The 14733-nt window shown below is 58.4% G+C and overlaps 3 protein-coding genes across 3 annotated transcripts in view; 2 read left to right on the top strand and 1 right to left on the bottom strand.

Moving 5' to 3' along the window:
• Positions 1 to 1314, top strand: part of SIK3 (SIK family kinase 3) — a 67452-nt gene extending 66138 nt beyond the window's left edge. Inside the window, exon 24 of the mRNA XM_029912911.1 lies at positions 575 to 1314. The gene's annotated coding sequence lies outside the window, so the exon portion shown is untranslated. The remainder of the gene's footprint in view (positions 1 to 574) is intronic.
• A 1865-nt stretch (positions 1315 to 3179) lies between these two features.
• Positions 3180 to 6352, top strand: APOA1 (apolipoprotein A1). Its single transcript, XM_024216421.3, has 4 exons — positions 3180 to 3275; positions 3878 to 3937; positions 4550 to 4703; positions 5409 to 6352. Exons 2-4 carry the CDS (start codon positions 3898 to 3900, stop codon positions 6001 to 6003), a joined length of 789 nt encoding a protein of 262 aa, XP_024072189.1. The 5' UTR covers positions 3180 to 3275; positions 3878 to 3897; the 3' UTR covers positions 6004 to 6352.
• A 2066-nt stretch (positions 6353 to 8418) lies between these two features.
• APOC3 (apolipoprotein C3) lies at positions 8419 to 12185 on the bottom strand. Its single transcript, XM_024216423.3, has 4 exons — positions 12115 to 12185; positions 10898 to 10963; positions 9936 to 10062; positions 8419 to 8835 (listed from the first exon to the last, which is right to left on the bottom strand). Exons 2-4 carry the CDS (start codon positions 10953 to 10955, stop codon positions 8736 to 8738), a joined length of 285 nt encoding a protein of 94 aa, XP_024072191.1. The 5' UTR covers positions 10956 to 10963; positions 12115 to 12185; the 3' UTR covers positions 8419 to 8735.
• Positions 12186 to 14733: the final 2548 nt, after the last annotated feature.

The raw sequence follows: 14733 nt of genomic DNA, 5'->3' as shown, positions 1-14733 counted from the left end.
TCCCCCCCCCCCCCCTTTTTTAATACCTTTTCCTTTCAAACCCATGTACGACCGATTTTTTGTTTTGTTTTGTTCCCCACCTCTCAGTTTAAAGTAAAGAAGACAGGTTGTTTCTCTTTGTTTTTCTAGCTTTTCCTCCTGATCATGTAGGAATTGTTTTATGGTAAATGTTGTTGTTGTTTTTATTATTATTATAATTATTATTATTAATAAAAGACAAAAGGAATTTCTGTTTGAGAGAAATTTTTAACTAGATTCTGTTCTATTTGAATTGTGACTTGCACCTTTTGTTCAAAGTATTTTATTTCTTTTTAATGACATTGTAATTGTGACTGGTTTTTTCTCTTGTGCCAGTGGCAGAAGTGGTGTTCTCCTTTATACAAATTCAGATGTGCATAGATCTCTTCTTTCTCATTCGTTTTAATTTCTTTCCTTGACTGATAGAAACCAATGCCCCCTCCAGTGGTTGGGGCTAAGGGAGTATTTTGTGTCATCATTGCCTTTGGAACTTTAAAAGCTACAACTGAAAATTCCTATTATTGACACTTTTTTGGAATTTTTTTTTTAAATAAAGGAAAAATCAATCCAACCCTCTGAATTTGCACAGAAGGAAGTGTGAGACCAGCATGGCAAAGGTTAATTTGCTATCACCATCTCTTCCCCAAAGCCCCCCCTGGCAATTGTCATCAATGGACCTGCAATGAGAAGAAACGGAGAGGGGAGGGGAGAGAAGAAATCTGCAACTGACAAACATACCTCCCAGCTCAATGTTTCTAGAAAGCCTAATGTCACTCTGGTTTTATTGGTGTGTAGTTGTCAAGTTACATTTTCTTTAACATGTAAAATAGACGGTGTGTGTTGGGGTGGGGGTGGGGGACCCAGACAGGGCTTGCCGGACTTCAGTGAGAAGGTACCAAGAAACACTGAAAGGCTTTTTGACATTGCTCTGTATCTTTGATTTGTTTTCCTTTTGTTTACATGACGTATTTCTGGGAGAGTTGACAGCCGCCCTACAGTAGCCATCCAAAAGAAAAGCAGGGACTTGCTTAACCGTGCCATTTCGCAGTATCACACTTTTTTATCATTGCTTTGTATTGTAGTAATCAATACGCGCAGTATATGTTGAATGTATATTAATATACTTTGCTATTATTTCTGTTTTTTGGAAATGTCCGAAGTATTTTTTCTTCCTCGTTTATGCTGGACTGAAAACAAACAACTTTCAGTAAATCTTTAGTCCATTTTTTGTGGGTCACTTGCAACTAGTAACTTAGTTGGACAGTGGGATCATGACAAATAAAATCATGATTATGATCTTGTGATCTCTTGTTTGTGGTGTTGCTCAATATCTGATGCAAAGGAGAAGCCAGCCCAACTTGGATTCTCTGAATAGCGTCCCTGCAGTGTGCCAGGGTTGGCTGCTCTCCAGTTGCTGCATGTTTCAGTCTGTTATCCAACCTGCCATATGAAATCTCCCTTGTGGTGATCTCCTGACTTTCCAAAGCTGAAATAGACAGAATGGGGGCTCCTGCATAACATGTGGAAACAGACTCCCTCGACCTGCTGAACGCCTCAGGATGAAACTTACTAACACAGCGGTTTTCAGCCTTTGGTCCACAGACTATGCCTGAGATTTCCAAAGGGCTCCGCACCTCCATTCAACATTTGTTAGGGGTCTGCAAATGAAAAAAGGTTGGAAACCACTGTACTAACACATTGCTGGAAGGTGCGTGGTCAGGGGCTGGGCATAGGGAAGTGTCAGGGGGTGGGAAGGTCTTTGCCCGTTCTTTCCAAATGGACAAGCACTTCCCTAGGCTAGATGGCCTTTAATACACTGACTGTCAATGGATCGACTTCACTGTGCATCCACGTGCAGCCAATTGTTTTTAAAGGTAGCACAGCCCTCACTTAAGAAGCTCCCTGGCTTCTGGTAGTGCCTGTTCATTCTCTGTCTGGGGCAGCTCCTGCCCTGAGTGCCCCAGATCCGCCCCACCCCTGTGCCGTTTCTCTCTTTGAGCCAGGCCAGAAAGGCGGGAGCCAGCTTGACCAGCCACGTGTGATAATGAAGCAACTGGTGCAGTAAATCCAGAGCATGCTGGCGTCTTTCAGCAGGAGCCCTTGCTGGCCCCATGATCGGATCCCCTTGGTGCAACTGGGGTGAATTCTCTGCCCTCTTGTCTCTGCTGCTGAATTATCCCAGCAGCTCATGCCCATGTCTGCAAAGAGCAAATCATTTCCCTTGCAATGGACCAGATTGCACCAATTGCCAGGTCGCTGCCCAGGGCCGATCTAATCCCCCCTTCACACCACACGGCCTGCAGCCAGTTGAACACTGGGTTGTGCTGCCCATGGGGCACTCCACAGGTTGGGCGGCGGCGAAGGGCTGCCTCCTGCTATGGCTGTGAAGAATCTTGTCCATTTAAATGGCCAGAAAAAGGAGTTGATTCCCTGGCCTGAGCCCTCTTCCCCTGGCCCCATACAGGCCAAAGGGGAAGTGCTATGGGGCGAGCCCCCTGTTCCTCAGGACATTGCTTAGGTAGGTGGCTTGGTTTAGGATAGTCTCGGCTCTGGAGGTCGTCCTCAGGGCTGAGCCTGGGAATTGAGGGAGTTTGTCAGAGGCCGTGGCAGGCTACTGGGAGGCCAGAGCGTTTGGTATTGCAGACTTTGAGCCCCACCTCCATTCCAGTGGTCCTACGCCCCCCATTGCACACAGCACCACAGGACTCAGCGCTATCTGCCTGGCAGGTTCCCATTTGCCTGAGCCCTGGCCTGGCCTGCGCTGGGCACACGAGGCGACCTGCGAGTGGTTATTTTAGAGCTGGGGTGGGGGGGTATGTGGTGGCTAGTGCACGTTTCATTGTTTCAAAAGAAACAGACGGGGGCCTGAGGTGTCCTGAGGATGCAAATCTTGCCCACTGGCTCCCATCGAATCTCAGGGGCTTCTGAAGGACTGGGGGTAGGGAGGGGTCCCAATGTGGCTGGTGGAAAATCTGGGTCAGCCAAAGCGTAAACAGCCTAGCTGGTCTGGAGGCTCCCGCTGCAGGAGCCTGTTTGTTCTGGCCTCTCCGCCCAGGCAGTTGCTCCTTGATCGCGCCCGTCCACAGCGGGGATGTGTTCGATCCTTGAACTCTAAGCGCCACATAATCAGAACTTGGGAGTGCTTTCCCGAGCTTATCTCCGTGATCAATCCCCTCTCCGGTATAAATAGCAGCCTTGGGGACGCACAAGCCACACTCGAGGAGCAGCAGCAGCAGCAGCAGGAAGCAGTGAAACTGGTAAGCGCCTCAATCCTTCTAGGAGTGTGATGTGCTGGGAACCGTTCCTGGTGAGAGCTGGGGAGTCCTGCCCTGTCTTGGGGCATTGGTGCTACTCTGTGTGGCCCTGCTGCGCTGGGAGCCTCCCTCTGTCCTGGGAGGTTAAACCTGCCCTCGAGTGTAACTGCTGTGAGAGGTGATGGAGGGGAGGCGATATCCTCACCCCACCCTGGGAGAACTAAATCCGCAGCAGCATGGCTGGGAAGCAGAAAGATCATGAGCCCTAGACCCATTAATCTGCCCATTGCCTCCCTCTGGGCGCTTGCTCGCCCCAGCGTAAAGGCACCCAATGGCCTTTGTTACATGGTCTCGCCAGTCAGGCTGGTGCAGAGCCCTGAGACGCTTTAAATGGGCAGGGGCAGAATGGGGCAATGCCAGGTGGGTAAGTGGCTCTCCCCTGGGGGACAGTGGGGGGGGGGGGGAGGAGGATAATGGCAGAAGGAGCCAGGCTTGTCCCAGATTGTCACCGTCCTCCAGTGATTAATCATTGAATGGCATCTCCTCGCTCTGTTAAGCAGTTTCTATTTGTTCACTTGAGCCCCAAACTCTTTTGCCTTCTCCAGGTTGAGAGACGCAGCCGAAGATGAGATCCGCTGTGATCCTCGCCCTGTTGTTCCTCACAGGTAGGGCCAAAAACCAGCACAAGTCTCGAACCAGACACCCCTGAGCAGGGAGGGCGGAGGAGCTGTGTTCAGCCCAGACCATGTGATGCCCCAGAAGTCAGAACTCTGGGCAGGCCCGTGTGCCTTGCTGGGCAAGGGGCCAGGCCCAGGCAGCCTCTGCAGAAGGCATCCAGCCTAGAGTGACTCTAAAAGCGGTTTGGAGACTACCCTGCTGTAAACCAGCACCTGTCTGGGCCGGGGAGCAGAGACGAGCTATGTGCAGCAGGGAGAGCGTGGGGCACGCTCGGGTCAGAGAGGAGGGCAGGGTGGGCCAGCGGGCAGAGGTTTGGGAGCTATAATCTTGGCTGGGCCAGGTAAGCCCACTGCCCGCGGTTGCAGGACCCAGCCTGTAACCTCTCCAAACCAGAGATGTGTAAAACCAGCCAGGCTCCCCCGGGAAACCCTTCCTGCCTAGGGGGCTGGGACAGCCGGGCACCGTCCACCAAGCCTGCGGCTGGTAACACAAGCAGCTGCCAGCTCCAGCCCAGGGGCAGATCTGGGCAGGAGGTGGTGAGTGGCTCCGGAGTGGGGTTTGGGGAGCTGGTCCTGAGCCCTCTTGTGCTTTCCTTGCAGGGACTCAGGCCCGCTACTTCTGGCAGCATGACGACCCGCAGACACCCTTGGATCGCCTCAAGGACATGGTCCAGGTCTACCTGGAGACCGTCAAGGCCAGTGGCAAGGAAGCCATTACCCAGTTTGAGACCTCGGCAGTTGGCAAACAGCTTGAGTAAGTAGCTGACTCTGGGGAGGAGCGGGCTGTTAGGAGGTCAAGCACCAGGCCCTATAGCCTTGGGCCCTACACGTGCAGTCTGTGATGCCCCCGGTTGTGAAGCCACCCCCTGACATGGCGCCACTGCCCTCTGCTGGTTGGAATGGGAACTGCTCAACTGTGTGTCAGGCCCTAGGACCCAGCAGCTAATGGTGACCACAAAGCCCTTCCCCTGGAGCTAAGGAGGGCTTTGTCCCTGCTGTCACGGCGGGGTGCCCAGTGGCCCACACTGCACAGCAGCTGACAGCTGTGACACCCCTCACCTTTGCGGTGGATCTAGCACTCTCCCTCCTTCCACCACCAGAAAACGGAGTGAGCCTTGTCGTCCCCAGTTTTGTCTGGGGAAACTGAGGCATGGAAGAGGTTAAATCTACCATTGACTTGACCCAGAGCTGGGGTGTCAGCCACTCTGAGGCCCCGGGCGTCTCAAGCTGGGCACCCAAAATGTGTGAACCCTTCTGAAACTGTGGGGTGGGGTGATTGGCCAGAGGGAGGCGGTGTTAGAGCTGGGATTAGAGCGCGGGAGTTAGTCCCCATCTGCCCCGGCTGTACCGTCCCATCCCTTCTGGGAACAAGGCTGCATCTCCAGGGCCTCCCTGGGCTTTGCCAGGAGAGAGGCCATGCAGCAGTGTGTAACCCCGGCCCCGTTGTCTTCTCCTGCAGCCTGAAGCTGTCTGACAACCTGGACTCCCTGACGGGGGCGGCGCAGAAACTGCAGGAGGACTACAAGGAGACCTGGGAGCTGTGGGTGAAGGACACCGAGGCCCTGAAGAAGGAGCTGACCAAGGAAATGGAGGAGGTGAAACAGAAGATCCAGCCCTTCCTGGAGCAGTTCTACAAGAAGTGGACAGAGGAGCTGGAGATCTATCGCCAGAAGCTGGCCCCCATCGGCGAGGAGCTGAAGGAGATGACCAAGCAGAAGGTGGAGGTCCTGCAGCAGAAGCTGACCCCCGTGGCTGAGGAGGCCCGGGACCGGCTGCGCGGGCACGTGGATGAGCTGCGCAAGAACCTGACCCCCTACAGCGACGAGCTGCGCCAGAAGCTGACCCAGAAGCTGCAGGAGATTCGGGAGAAGGGCATCCCCCAGGCTGCCGAGTACCAGGCCAAGGTGATCCAGCACCTCACCGCCTTCCGAGAGAAGGTCACGCCCCTCATGCAGGATTTCAAGGAGCGCCTGACCCCCTATGCTGAGGGCCTCAAGACCCGCTTCCTGACCCTGCTGGACAACCTCCGAAAGAACATGGCCCAAGCCAACTAGTGGCACCGGGCCAGGGACTGACACCCCCTCCCCTAGCCACAATGAGCCCCCAATTGATCAGCCACTGCCCTGCGTTCCACTGCTGCTAATGCGCGTCTGGGTGAAGGCACCAGGTGTGCTCACCTCCCTCCTCCTCCCGGCGCCCTCAGCGCTGGGCCAAGTGTCTCGGCCCTTTGTGGCTGTCACTTACTGATCGATCGCTGTAGAACGAGGGTCCCTCTGCTGGGGGGCGGGGGCTGGGGTGGAAACCAGCACACGGCGAAGGCCAGTCTGCTGGGAACATCCTGCCCAGAGCTCTCCTGCCTGTTCCAGGCTCGGGGCTCCCACCTGCCCCCATCTCCCCCTCCCCGGCTCGGGGCTCCCACCTGCCCCCACCTCCCCTCCCCGCCCCCCCCACAGAACTCTTCATTCTTGTTTCTTTGTTTTGTCAAATAAAAGTGATTTAAGTTACTGGGAGCTTGTGTTTGCAGGGGATTTCCCGGGGGGCCGGGAATGCACTGTGCGGGGCAGGGAGCACCAAATGGGAGACTGAGGGCACTGTGGGGCAGGGAAGACATAGCTCCGTGGGGACTCACGGGGGTCCATGGGCTGCAGGTTACTGAAGGGAAGGGAGGGGCTGTGCAGCAGGAGGGAGGTTGGGGGGCAGGGGGCGAGGGGACCCTGTGGGGAGCCCTCCCAGGTCCCCCCTTTCCCACGCTCTAGCAATCCCAGTGCAGGCCTGCAGAGCACCCGGAGCTGAGCGGGCGGTTGCCCCAGGGTGGCTCTTTCCAAGGGGCATTGATCGGAATCCCCTTCCCACGGGACCCAGCCGCTGAGAGGGCCGTGCACAACGCCCAGCCCAATCTGAGAGCTCTGGGAGCCCCGAGGGAGACGTGGATGTGGGGCTGGGGGGCGCTGGGCAGCAGACATGGGGTGAGGCCACTGTAGCTCCCCAGGGGAATGAGCCCCTCAGGCTCAGCCGTGTCCCTTGTGCATGGAGCGGCTCAGCTGGGCTGTTATAAACCTGCTTCTGAGGGGAGCAGCAGCCGGCCGGGGCTGGCAGCTCGGGGGCAGGATCTGGTCCTGGCTGGTCGCAGGGGTGGTGCAGAGCGGTCAGAGCTGAGGGCCGTTAGCGGAGCTGGCTAAGACCAGAGTGGGTGGGGCACAAAGGGTTGATTTGCCAGCTGAGGCCTCACCAGAGCCGAGCAGGGTGGGACGGTTAGCTTGGCGTGAGCTGGGTCCTGCAAACTCAGCTCCTCATGCTCCTGCAGCCATCTTGGTGGTTAGTGTGTGTGCGACACCCAGCCCACATCCCAGCATCACACCAAGATGGGGCGTCCGGCTGGGCCCTGGTGCCAGCTGCCCCCTCTATAGCAAAGCGGAAGGGCTCGGTGCACTGCTCTCTGGTCACTGCTGTTGAGACAGCATCTGGCAGCCCGGCAGTGCTGGCTGTAGCCTGAGCTACAGGCCTTGTAGGCCTTGTTTCTGTTTGCTTTCAACCTGCTGGGGCCAGCGCCAGGCCATGAGCCCACTGTGGGGGTCTGCCGCACAGCAGGTGTGTGTCTACAAGGTGGGTGTGTGTGGGGGGGGGGCAGCTGTGTTGCACAGCTCTGGGGTTTGCGTACAATAACCGCCCACCCAGCTATGCTGGCTGTAGGTTTTGCCAAATCCACATCTTGACGCTAGCCGGGAGAACAGCCACCCTGCGGTCTGGCCCAAGATTTTCAGACACCCTGAAGGGGCCTGATCCTGAGCAATTTCTGAAAATCCAGCCCCCTTTCTGGAGTCTCGGGCGGGGAGCCCCCAACCACAGCAGTGGCCTTGTTCTCTAGTTCAAAGCATATTCTAGGCTGCCATTGTTAAAGCAGCATCTTCCTCTAGGTAACCAGCACCCCATTCCCCTGTCCTCCTTCCACTAGAAACGCAGCTGCGGTTCCTAGGTACCCGAGAAGCAGGTGGCACAAGGGGTGGTGGTGGGGGATGCATGGAAGGCCTAATGCTGACTTCATTCATTGCCATGCAGCGAGCTGGGATGTGCCAAGCATGGGCGTCCGCCTGCATAGCTGGAGGGTTGGGGCTGGACTGGGAGCCAGGGCACGCACCTGAGTCCTAGCCTGGGGGATGGTGATTCATTGGCCAGTAAATCCCATTCTGGGCAATTGTTCCCGAATCCTAGCTGGTTCCGATGAGTCTAAGTGGTAATGAAAGAGGTGCCGGGGCTCAAGCAATTTTGTTTACATTCATAACTGATGCAGCAAGCCCAGAGGTGCCTGGGCTATGAACTGCCAAAATCCAGCACTGCCTTTACCTAATGATGGGTACGGCACAGAAAATGCAAACAGCTTCTCAAACGCTGTCCTGCTTGCTCCTGGGCGCTGTGTACATGCTCTCGCTGCAACACTTCACTAAAGGCCACCAAATGCATCTCAAGTTTACTTAATTTTATTGCAAGATACAAGACAAACTTTGAGTTATGTTTTATAAGGAAAAAAAAACCCAGCCCCTCCAAACCAACACACCAGCTGGTACCAAAACTCCTGGGCCCCAGTGGAAGTAGCGTATGAACACGCCACGCTGAGTGGACAGTGAGTTACTGGACAGACAGGCAGGCAGGCAGGTGGGACAGCGCTTAGCTGGAAGGATGCTGGGCTCTCTGCCCAGAGCAGGGAGTCAATTTGGCTACAATTTGCATTGCACATCCTGCACCTGCACTCACTCAGCTGAGAACCCGACCAGAGCTGCTGATGTGGGGCTCACTGCCCAGGTGGCTGATACTCCCAGAGCGCAGAGAACTTGTCCTTTAGCACATCCCAGAACTGGTGTACGTCCTCAGCACGCATATTGACCCAGTCCCTGAAGGATTAAACACATGGGGGGGGGAGCAGAGGAGGAGGTTATATTAAAAGGGGGGCCCTATCTGCAAAGGTCTAAGATAGCCACTTTAATAATATGACTCGGTGCAATCAAGCTGTGAGTTACACCCATGCGGGGGCAGAGAGGGAAGGACCGTATATGGGGTGTTGTGGGTCTGGGGCTGTCCCTGTGCTATAAAATGCTGCTTTAATAAGCAGTGCAGGGTCGCTGCAGGGTGGGGCACGGCTGTTATAATCACGCTGCCTAGCCTGGAACTCTTTGAAACCCCTGGGCCACAGGGCATCCCCCTGGGGGCTGGGGATTGTGCTGGACTGGTGGGACTGGTGCACTTCGCCACAGAACAAGTGCAGCAGGGGCAGTAGCAATGCCAGCTTCCCCCATCCTGTCCTGGGGTCACAGAGGGACCATCTGTCCATGGCCCATTCAGTCCCTGCCCTTGCACTGAGCTGCCAATTAGAAGACCGATTCATGGGGTATTTTGTGTCCTCAGAGGGACTGGACTGAGCCCCCTGCTCTGTCTCATGCCTAAGCCCCTGAATGAACCAGTTTGCATTCTGGGGCAGTCAGAGCGCTCGGGGTTTGCTGCACCCCATTGCCTAGGTGTGACGGCTCCCTCTCCCTCTCCCAGCAGAGCACCCCCAGTTCCTGGCAAAGGCGGCCGGGTACGAGCCAGCCAGGTGTTTGCCTCTCGGGAAAGGCACTGGGAGCAGACCAGCTGCTCGGGGGCCTCAGCCAGGACGGGTGCAACTCGGGTGCTGACTCTGCAGTGCCCATGGCCCTAACCTGGGACACTCAAAGTCACAGGAGCTTTGTCACCGGCTTCCTGGGCCCAGGGTTGTACCCCAGCTTGTTCCACACTGGTGAGCAGGGGGCTGAGGGCTCCTGCTCGCTGCTCCCTGGGGCAGATCTCTGCAGCTCCAGGGGCTGCTGGGTACTACCCAGCCCTGTATCTGCCCCTAGCCTGCTCGCCAGGGTTCTCCGGATGCTGGCTGTGCCTGGGCAGGCGTGGGAAGGGGAAGGGCTTGTGGTGAGAGGTGGGGGAGACCCCTGGGCCAGAAGGGATGGGGGGGGGGGCGCACCTGGCCTGCTGAGCCACCTCGGATTCCTGGACCTTGGTGAAGGTGTCCTTGGCCGTCTGAGCCACGTGCTGGACGTAATCTTGCACCTTCTTCACGATGGTTTCCTCCTCCCCGGGGGCCTCCGCCTCTGCAAGCACAAACCAAGCCGTGTGGGGAAGGGAGGTGGGAGGTTCTGGGGGGTATTAACAGGACTGTTGTACGTAAGCCATGGGCGATAACTGTCCTGCTCTACTCGGCACTGAGGAGAGCTCGGCTGGAGTCCTGTGTCCAGTTCTGGCTGCCCCACTTCAGGAGAGATGTGGACAAACTGGAGAGAGTGCAGAGAAGAGCAACAAAAACCATCAAAGGTTTAGAAAACCTGACCTACGAGGCAAGGTTAGCAACCAGAACGTTTAGTCTTGAGAAAAGAAGACGGGGGAGGGACCTGACACCAGTCCTCAAATATGTTAAGGGCTGTTATAAAGAGGGTGGGGATCAGTTGTTCTCCATGTTCACTGAAGGCAGGACAAGAAGTAATGGGATTAATCTGCAGCCAGGAGAGATTTAGGGTAGAGAATAGGTAAAAATGTCTAACTCTGAGGCTAGTTAAGGTCTGGACCAGGCTCCCAAGGGAGGCTGTGGAGTCTCCGGCACTGGAGGTTTTTAAGAACACGTTGGAGAAACACCTGTCAGGGACGGTCCAGGTTCTCTGGTCCTGCCTCAGCACAGGGGCCTGGGCTAGGTGGCCTCTCGAGGTCCCTTCCAGCCCCACATTTCTGTGAATCCCTCTCTGCCTCCTGCTGCATCGTAACTAACAGCACTTTCATGGCTGCGTGATTCCCCTTCCCTCCTCCCCACCTCACCCCCCAACCTGCTCCCCCCCACCCTTCCCATCTCTTGCTTATACCCGATTCCTTCCTCCCTCATTCCCCCCCCAAGTCTGCCCCCCTTTCCCTCGCCCCCAGAGGGGTGGCGGCTCTTACGTGCCACGGCAGCGAGCAGTGCCAGGCCGAGGAGCGCGAGGAGGAGCAGGGCCTTCATGGTGCGGGCTGAGGAGAGAGCAGCAGAGCAGTGAAGGGCTGCAGGGGCCGTCCCAGTGACAGCACCCTCACCCGGCGTAATAGCACCCCCTCCCATGCCCCCCACCCCAGCCGCCCTCTGGATCCAAAGCCAGCCAGCTCCCCGCTGGGTGTGGTGCACCGAGCCCCCCCGGCCTCTCGCTGTGCCCCTCTGGACACGTAGGCACAGCCTGCCCCCGGAGCCAGCGGCTGCAAACCCAGCGGGCTGTACGGTGTCAGGGCCAGCGCTCACGCCCCAGCCCCGCTCCAGCCTGGCATGTGGGGAGCCAGGACGCGAGCGGCCCCCGCGAGTTGAGCTATGGGGGCAGAGCGGGCGGCAGGGTTCAGCTCCACGGCTTGGAAACAAGGGGGCTCAGAATAAACAGGCATCCCCGTCTGTCCCCCCACTCGTGCCCCAGCCCCAAGCTGGGGGAAGGACACTGCCTCCCCACATGCACCCTGGCTCTGCTAAGCCGGGCTGGGGCTAGCGCGCGGCCTGGGGTCTCCGCCTGCAGCAGCTCCCTGCTCTCTGGCTCCACAGGCTGCAGCGTGTGCAGAGGGCTGACGGCCCCAGCCAGGCCAGGTCCTCTCCAGCCACAGCAGGCAGAACACAGAGCCCCTTCAGGCAGATTGGGTCCTGTCCTGCTCTCCCCAGCATCGGAGCCAGTGATGTGGGCTGTTCCCACCGCCCCTGCCCTGCTGCCAGGCTCAGCCTGGCCCGCGAGCGCAGGCCCGGAGCAGCGCCTTGCGGCTGGCTCAGAACACATGCAGGAAGGTTTGATGGGGCGGGGGGGGTCGTGCCATTAAGCTGCACACACCTCCCGGGGGTGGAGAGTGCCCCTGCCCAGGGCAGACCAGGCGGCCGCCTGCCCCCGCTGCGCATGGTGTGCACAGAGCTTAGCGCGAGGCAGCAGCTGCTGCCCAGCGGCATTCCCAGGGCGTCCGACGGGGACTCGGGAGGCTGGTTCACCGGGGGCAGGACTGGCTTTTCCCTGTTCTCTCCTCCCTGCTTGCAGCCAGGACTGCTTTTCCTTTGCAGGGATGCTCTGCGGCTGGAAATGCAGCTGCCTCACCTCCAGGTGGGCGCGAGCCCCAGCCATGCCCCCCAGCCCCAGGGCTAACGTGTCAAACTCCAGGCTTACCTGGCTGTGCTGCTTCCTGGGCTTTGCTAACCAGCTAGAGCCCCGGCTTCGTGCTTTTATACCCGCCCCAGCAAGCGGCCTCCAAGGGACGTTTGGGCAAAGGTCAGCAGGGTGGCTTGGCCGGACCGAGGCGGGGGGTTGCATTTATGGCTCACTTTCTTGCTGCCAGACATACTCAGGGTCAGGCTGCAGGGCGCCATCGGGGAGTTGAGAAATCCCTCAGCAAACCGGGGCCAAGGCTGTGTGTGTAACACACACACACACACACACACACACACCCCGGTGTTCAGTGCAGAGCAGTGACAGGGATCCCTTCTCTGCTTTGCAGAGACTCTAACTCCCTGCAGTTGCCTCCTTATCTGGCTCTCCCCTCCTCTGGGGTGGGCCCCAGGTGAGTGCTGCCAGGAGAGATGCTCCACACCCCGGCCTGTCCTGAGCTCCCTGACCCGCTGGGCCCAGGGGAGGCTGCAACTCTGTATATGGCACAAGAGTGACCTCCAGTGGCCTGCGCCCAGCTTGCATCGGTGGGCAGGGCACTGGATCCAGCTCCGGTTTGCTCTGGCTTTGGGGGCAGGCAGTGTCTGGGTGAGCTGCCTCGAGGGCCTGGGGCAGGACTGCACTGCCGGGTGGCACGCTGGTCCTGTGCTCAGCGCAGCGGCTCCTGAAGGCACCAAGAGCCGTGTGAGGCCTGGCTGCTCCCCCGTTGTCCTGGCTGGCAGAAGGGGCAGTGCCAGCACCGCAGCAGCGGGGAGAGGGCAGCAGGGCCCACGTAGGAAGCTGGATGGCCTGGTTACTGATGAGTTTTCTGGGCCCTGTCCAGCTACTCCCCCATGGAGAGTGGAGACCCAGGTCCAACCTGCTTCCCCCCAGGGAGGGAGAGGAGGAGCAGGGTGACCCTGCTCCTGATGACCCTTTGGCTCTGGCCCAGGTGACAGCCCCCAGGGCTCCAGGCCATGTCATGCCCCAGTCACATTGACCCCCATAAGCCCCAGCTGCAGCCCTGCTGGCTTCCAGTTCCGGAGCACGCCCCGCTCAGCTGCGGCAGTGAGCGGAAAGGAGGCCAGGCTCCAGCACAGCTGAGCTGCGTGGAGGTTTGGCGAGGAGGCCCCTGAGGCATATTACAGCAGCAAGCAGAGGTCCCAGCCCTGCCCAGACAGTCCCTGCCCCAGGAGCTGGCAGCAGAGAGACAGACTGGCCCAGGAAGTTCCCCCTTTTCACAAGTGGGGAGCAGAGGCCCAGAGAGACTTGCCCACCGGGGAAATAATTGGGAGCTCTGGGCACTGAAGCAGGACACCAGCATGGTAACGAGGAGCTCAGCCTTCTGTGGCTCCAGGCTTGCTGGGTTTGGCAGGGGAGGGATGCTATGAGCGCACAGACCAGCCCTGCCTTTGCTTTGCTCTCAGCATGAGCCGGGACATCCTGCTGCTGCTGGCATCTTCCTCCCCGAGGTCTCCAGCTAGCTGGTGTCCTGCACACGGTCCTTCTACGGCCAGGGCTCTTTGGACTCTGGTGGTGTCATCCCCACGGAGCCCTGCCACTAGCCCGTCGCCCCAGTCACCTTGTACTGTGAACCGGAGATAACACATCGCAGGTGAGCTGCAGCCTGGGCCCCGGAGCCAATGTGCTGCATCTCTGGGGAAGCTCTGGGTTGCCACCGGCTGGGGGACGAGCTGTGGGGAGACATTGAAATGTGAACTAGGAAAACTCAGGGGGAGGCTTGCGCTGACGCCTGCAGCTGTGCCCATCCGGCGCTCTCCATTTCTCCCTCAGCGCTTAGGTGGCTTGTCTTACGCTCAGGCTGCATCTCCTCCTGCTGCTGCTCGTTCCCCTCCTCGGGGCTGAACCGTGCCCTGTGACATCATAAGCGGCCGCCATGGAACTGACTGTGATGTCACAAAGCGAGGAATATGATGTCAGGTGGGGGATATGCCTCGTGGGGGCCAGGGCCCATTCCAAGCCCTGTCTCAGTGCCGAGCAGCTCCGAGCCAGGACTCCTACAAGGCGGGTTGCTCTCTAGCTCAGGGCGAGGGAGGGGGAACTCGCAGGACAGCGAGTGCCATCCAGGGGGTGGGAAATGGCCCTCCCCCCAGCCCGCAGGCCCCCCATGCCTGTGGTCACGAAGGAGACCAATGGCTGCAGCCCCCGGGACGAGGGACAAGCTGGGTGCGTGGCCAGGGGAATGGGGCTCATCTTGCCCCGAAGACTATCTAACTTGCCCCTGGCTGGCCCCACAACTGGGGAAGCTCCCGGCGGGTTAAAGGCACATTTGCCCCCAGTCTCGGCCCTGAGGCCATGGGGGGCCTGTCTGTTGTGCAGATGCTCGTTTTGCCAGGTGCCCAGGGCAGTGGCGGCAGGAGGAATGCGTAGCCAGGGCACTGGCCACGTCCCAGCCCAACGGGGACTCTGTGCTGGGCGAGGGGTCCCTGCTAGCCATGCCCGGCTGGGATCCTGCTTCTGAGCCCGGTCACTGGTGATTGTATCCACCTTACCACAGGAGGGGGCTCGCCCGCTCGGAGAGGACAGAAGGGCTGTGGCCAGCAGCCACGTCACAGACTCACCTTCCCAGTGTGGGTTTGGGACAGGCCCTCAGCCTTGCAATGAGCAAGAGAGGAAAGACTC

Source organism: Terrapene carolina, unplaced genomic scaffold (assembly GCF_002925995.2).
Source record: "Terrapene carolina triunguis isolate 2854851 unplaced genomic scaffold, T_m_triunguis-2.0 Scaffold374, whole genome shotgun sequence".
NCBI classification, from domain to species: domain Eukaryota; kingdom Metazoa; phylum Chordata; order Testudines; family Emydidae; genus Terrapene; species Terrapene triunguis.
Note: the sequence above shows the minus strand (reverse complement) of the source record. Positions and strands in the feature narration are given on the sequence as shown.

Bases quoted from the DNA above. Each gene is read 5' to 3' on its own strand.
- APOA1 (XM_024216421.3), top strand. From the start codon at position 3,898: ATGAGATCCGCTGTGATCCTCGCCCTGTTGTTCCTCACAG. The intron at 3,938-4,549 runs GTAGGGCCAAAA...CTTTCCTTGCAG, and splicing joins CGCCCTGTTGTTCCTCACAG to GGACTCAGGCCCGCTACTTC. The intron at 4,704-5,408 runs GTAAGTAGCTGA...CTTCTCCTGCAG, and splicing joins GCAGTTGGCAAACAGCTTGA to CCTGAAGCTGTCTGACAACC.
- APOC3 (XM_024216423.3), bottom strand. From the start codon at position 10,955: ATGAAGGCCCTGCTCCTCCTCGCGCTCCTCGGCCTGGCACTGCTCGCT. The intron at 10,063-10,897 runs GTAAGAGCCGCC...TTGTGCTTGCAG, and splicing joins ACTGCTCGCTGCCGTGGCAC to AGGCGGAGGCCCCCGGGGAG. The intron at 8,836-9,935 runs GTGCGCCCCCCC...TTAATCCTTCAG, and splicing joins GAGGTGGCTCAGCAGGCCAG to GGACTGGGTCAATATGCGTG.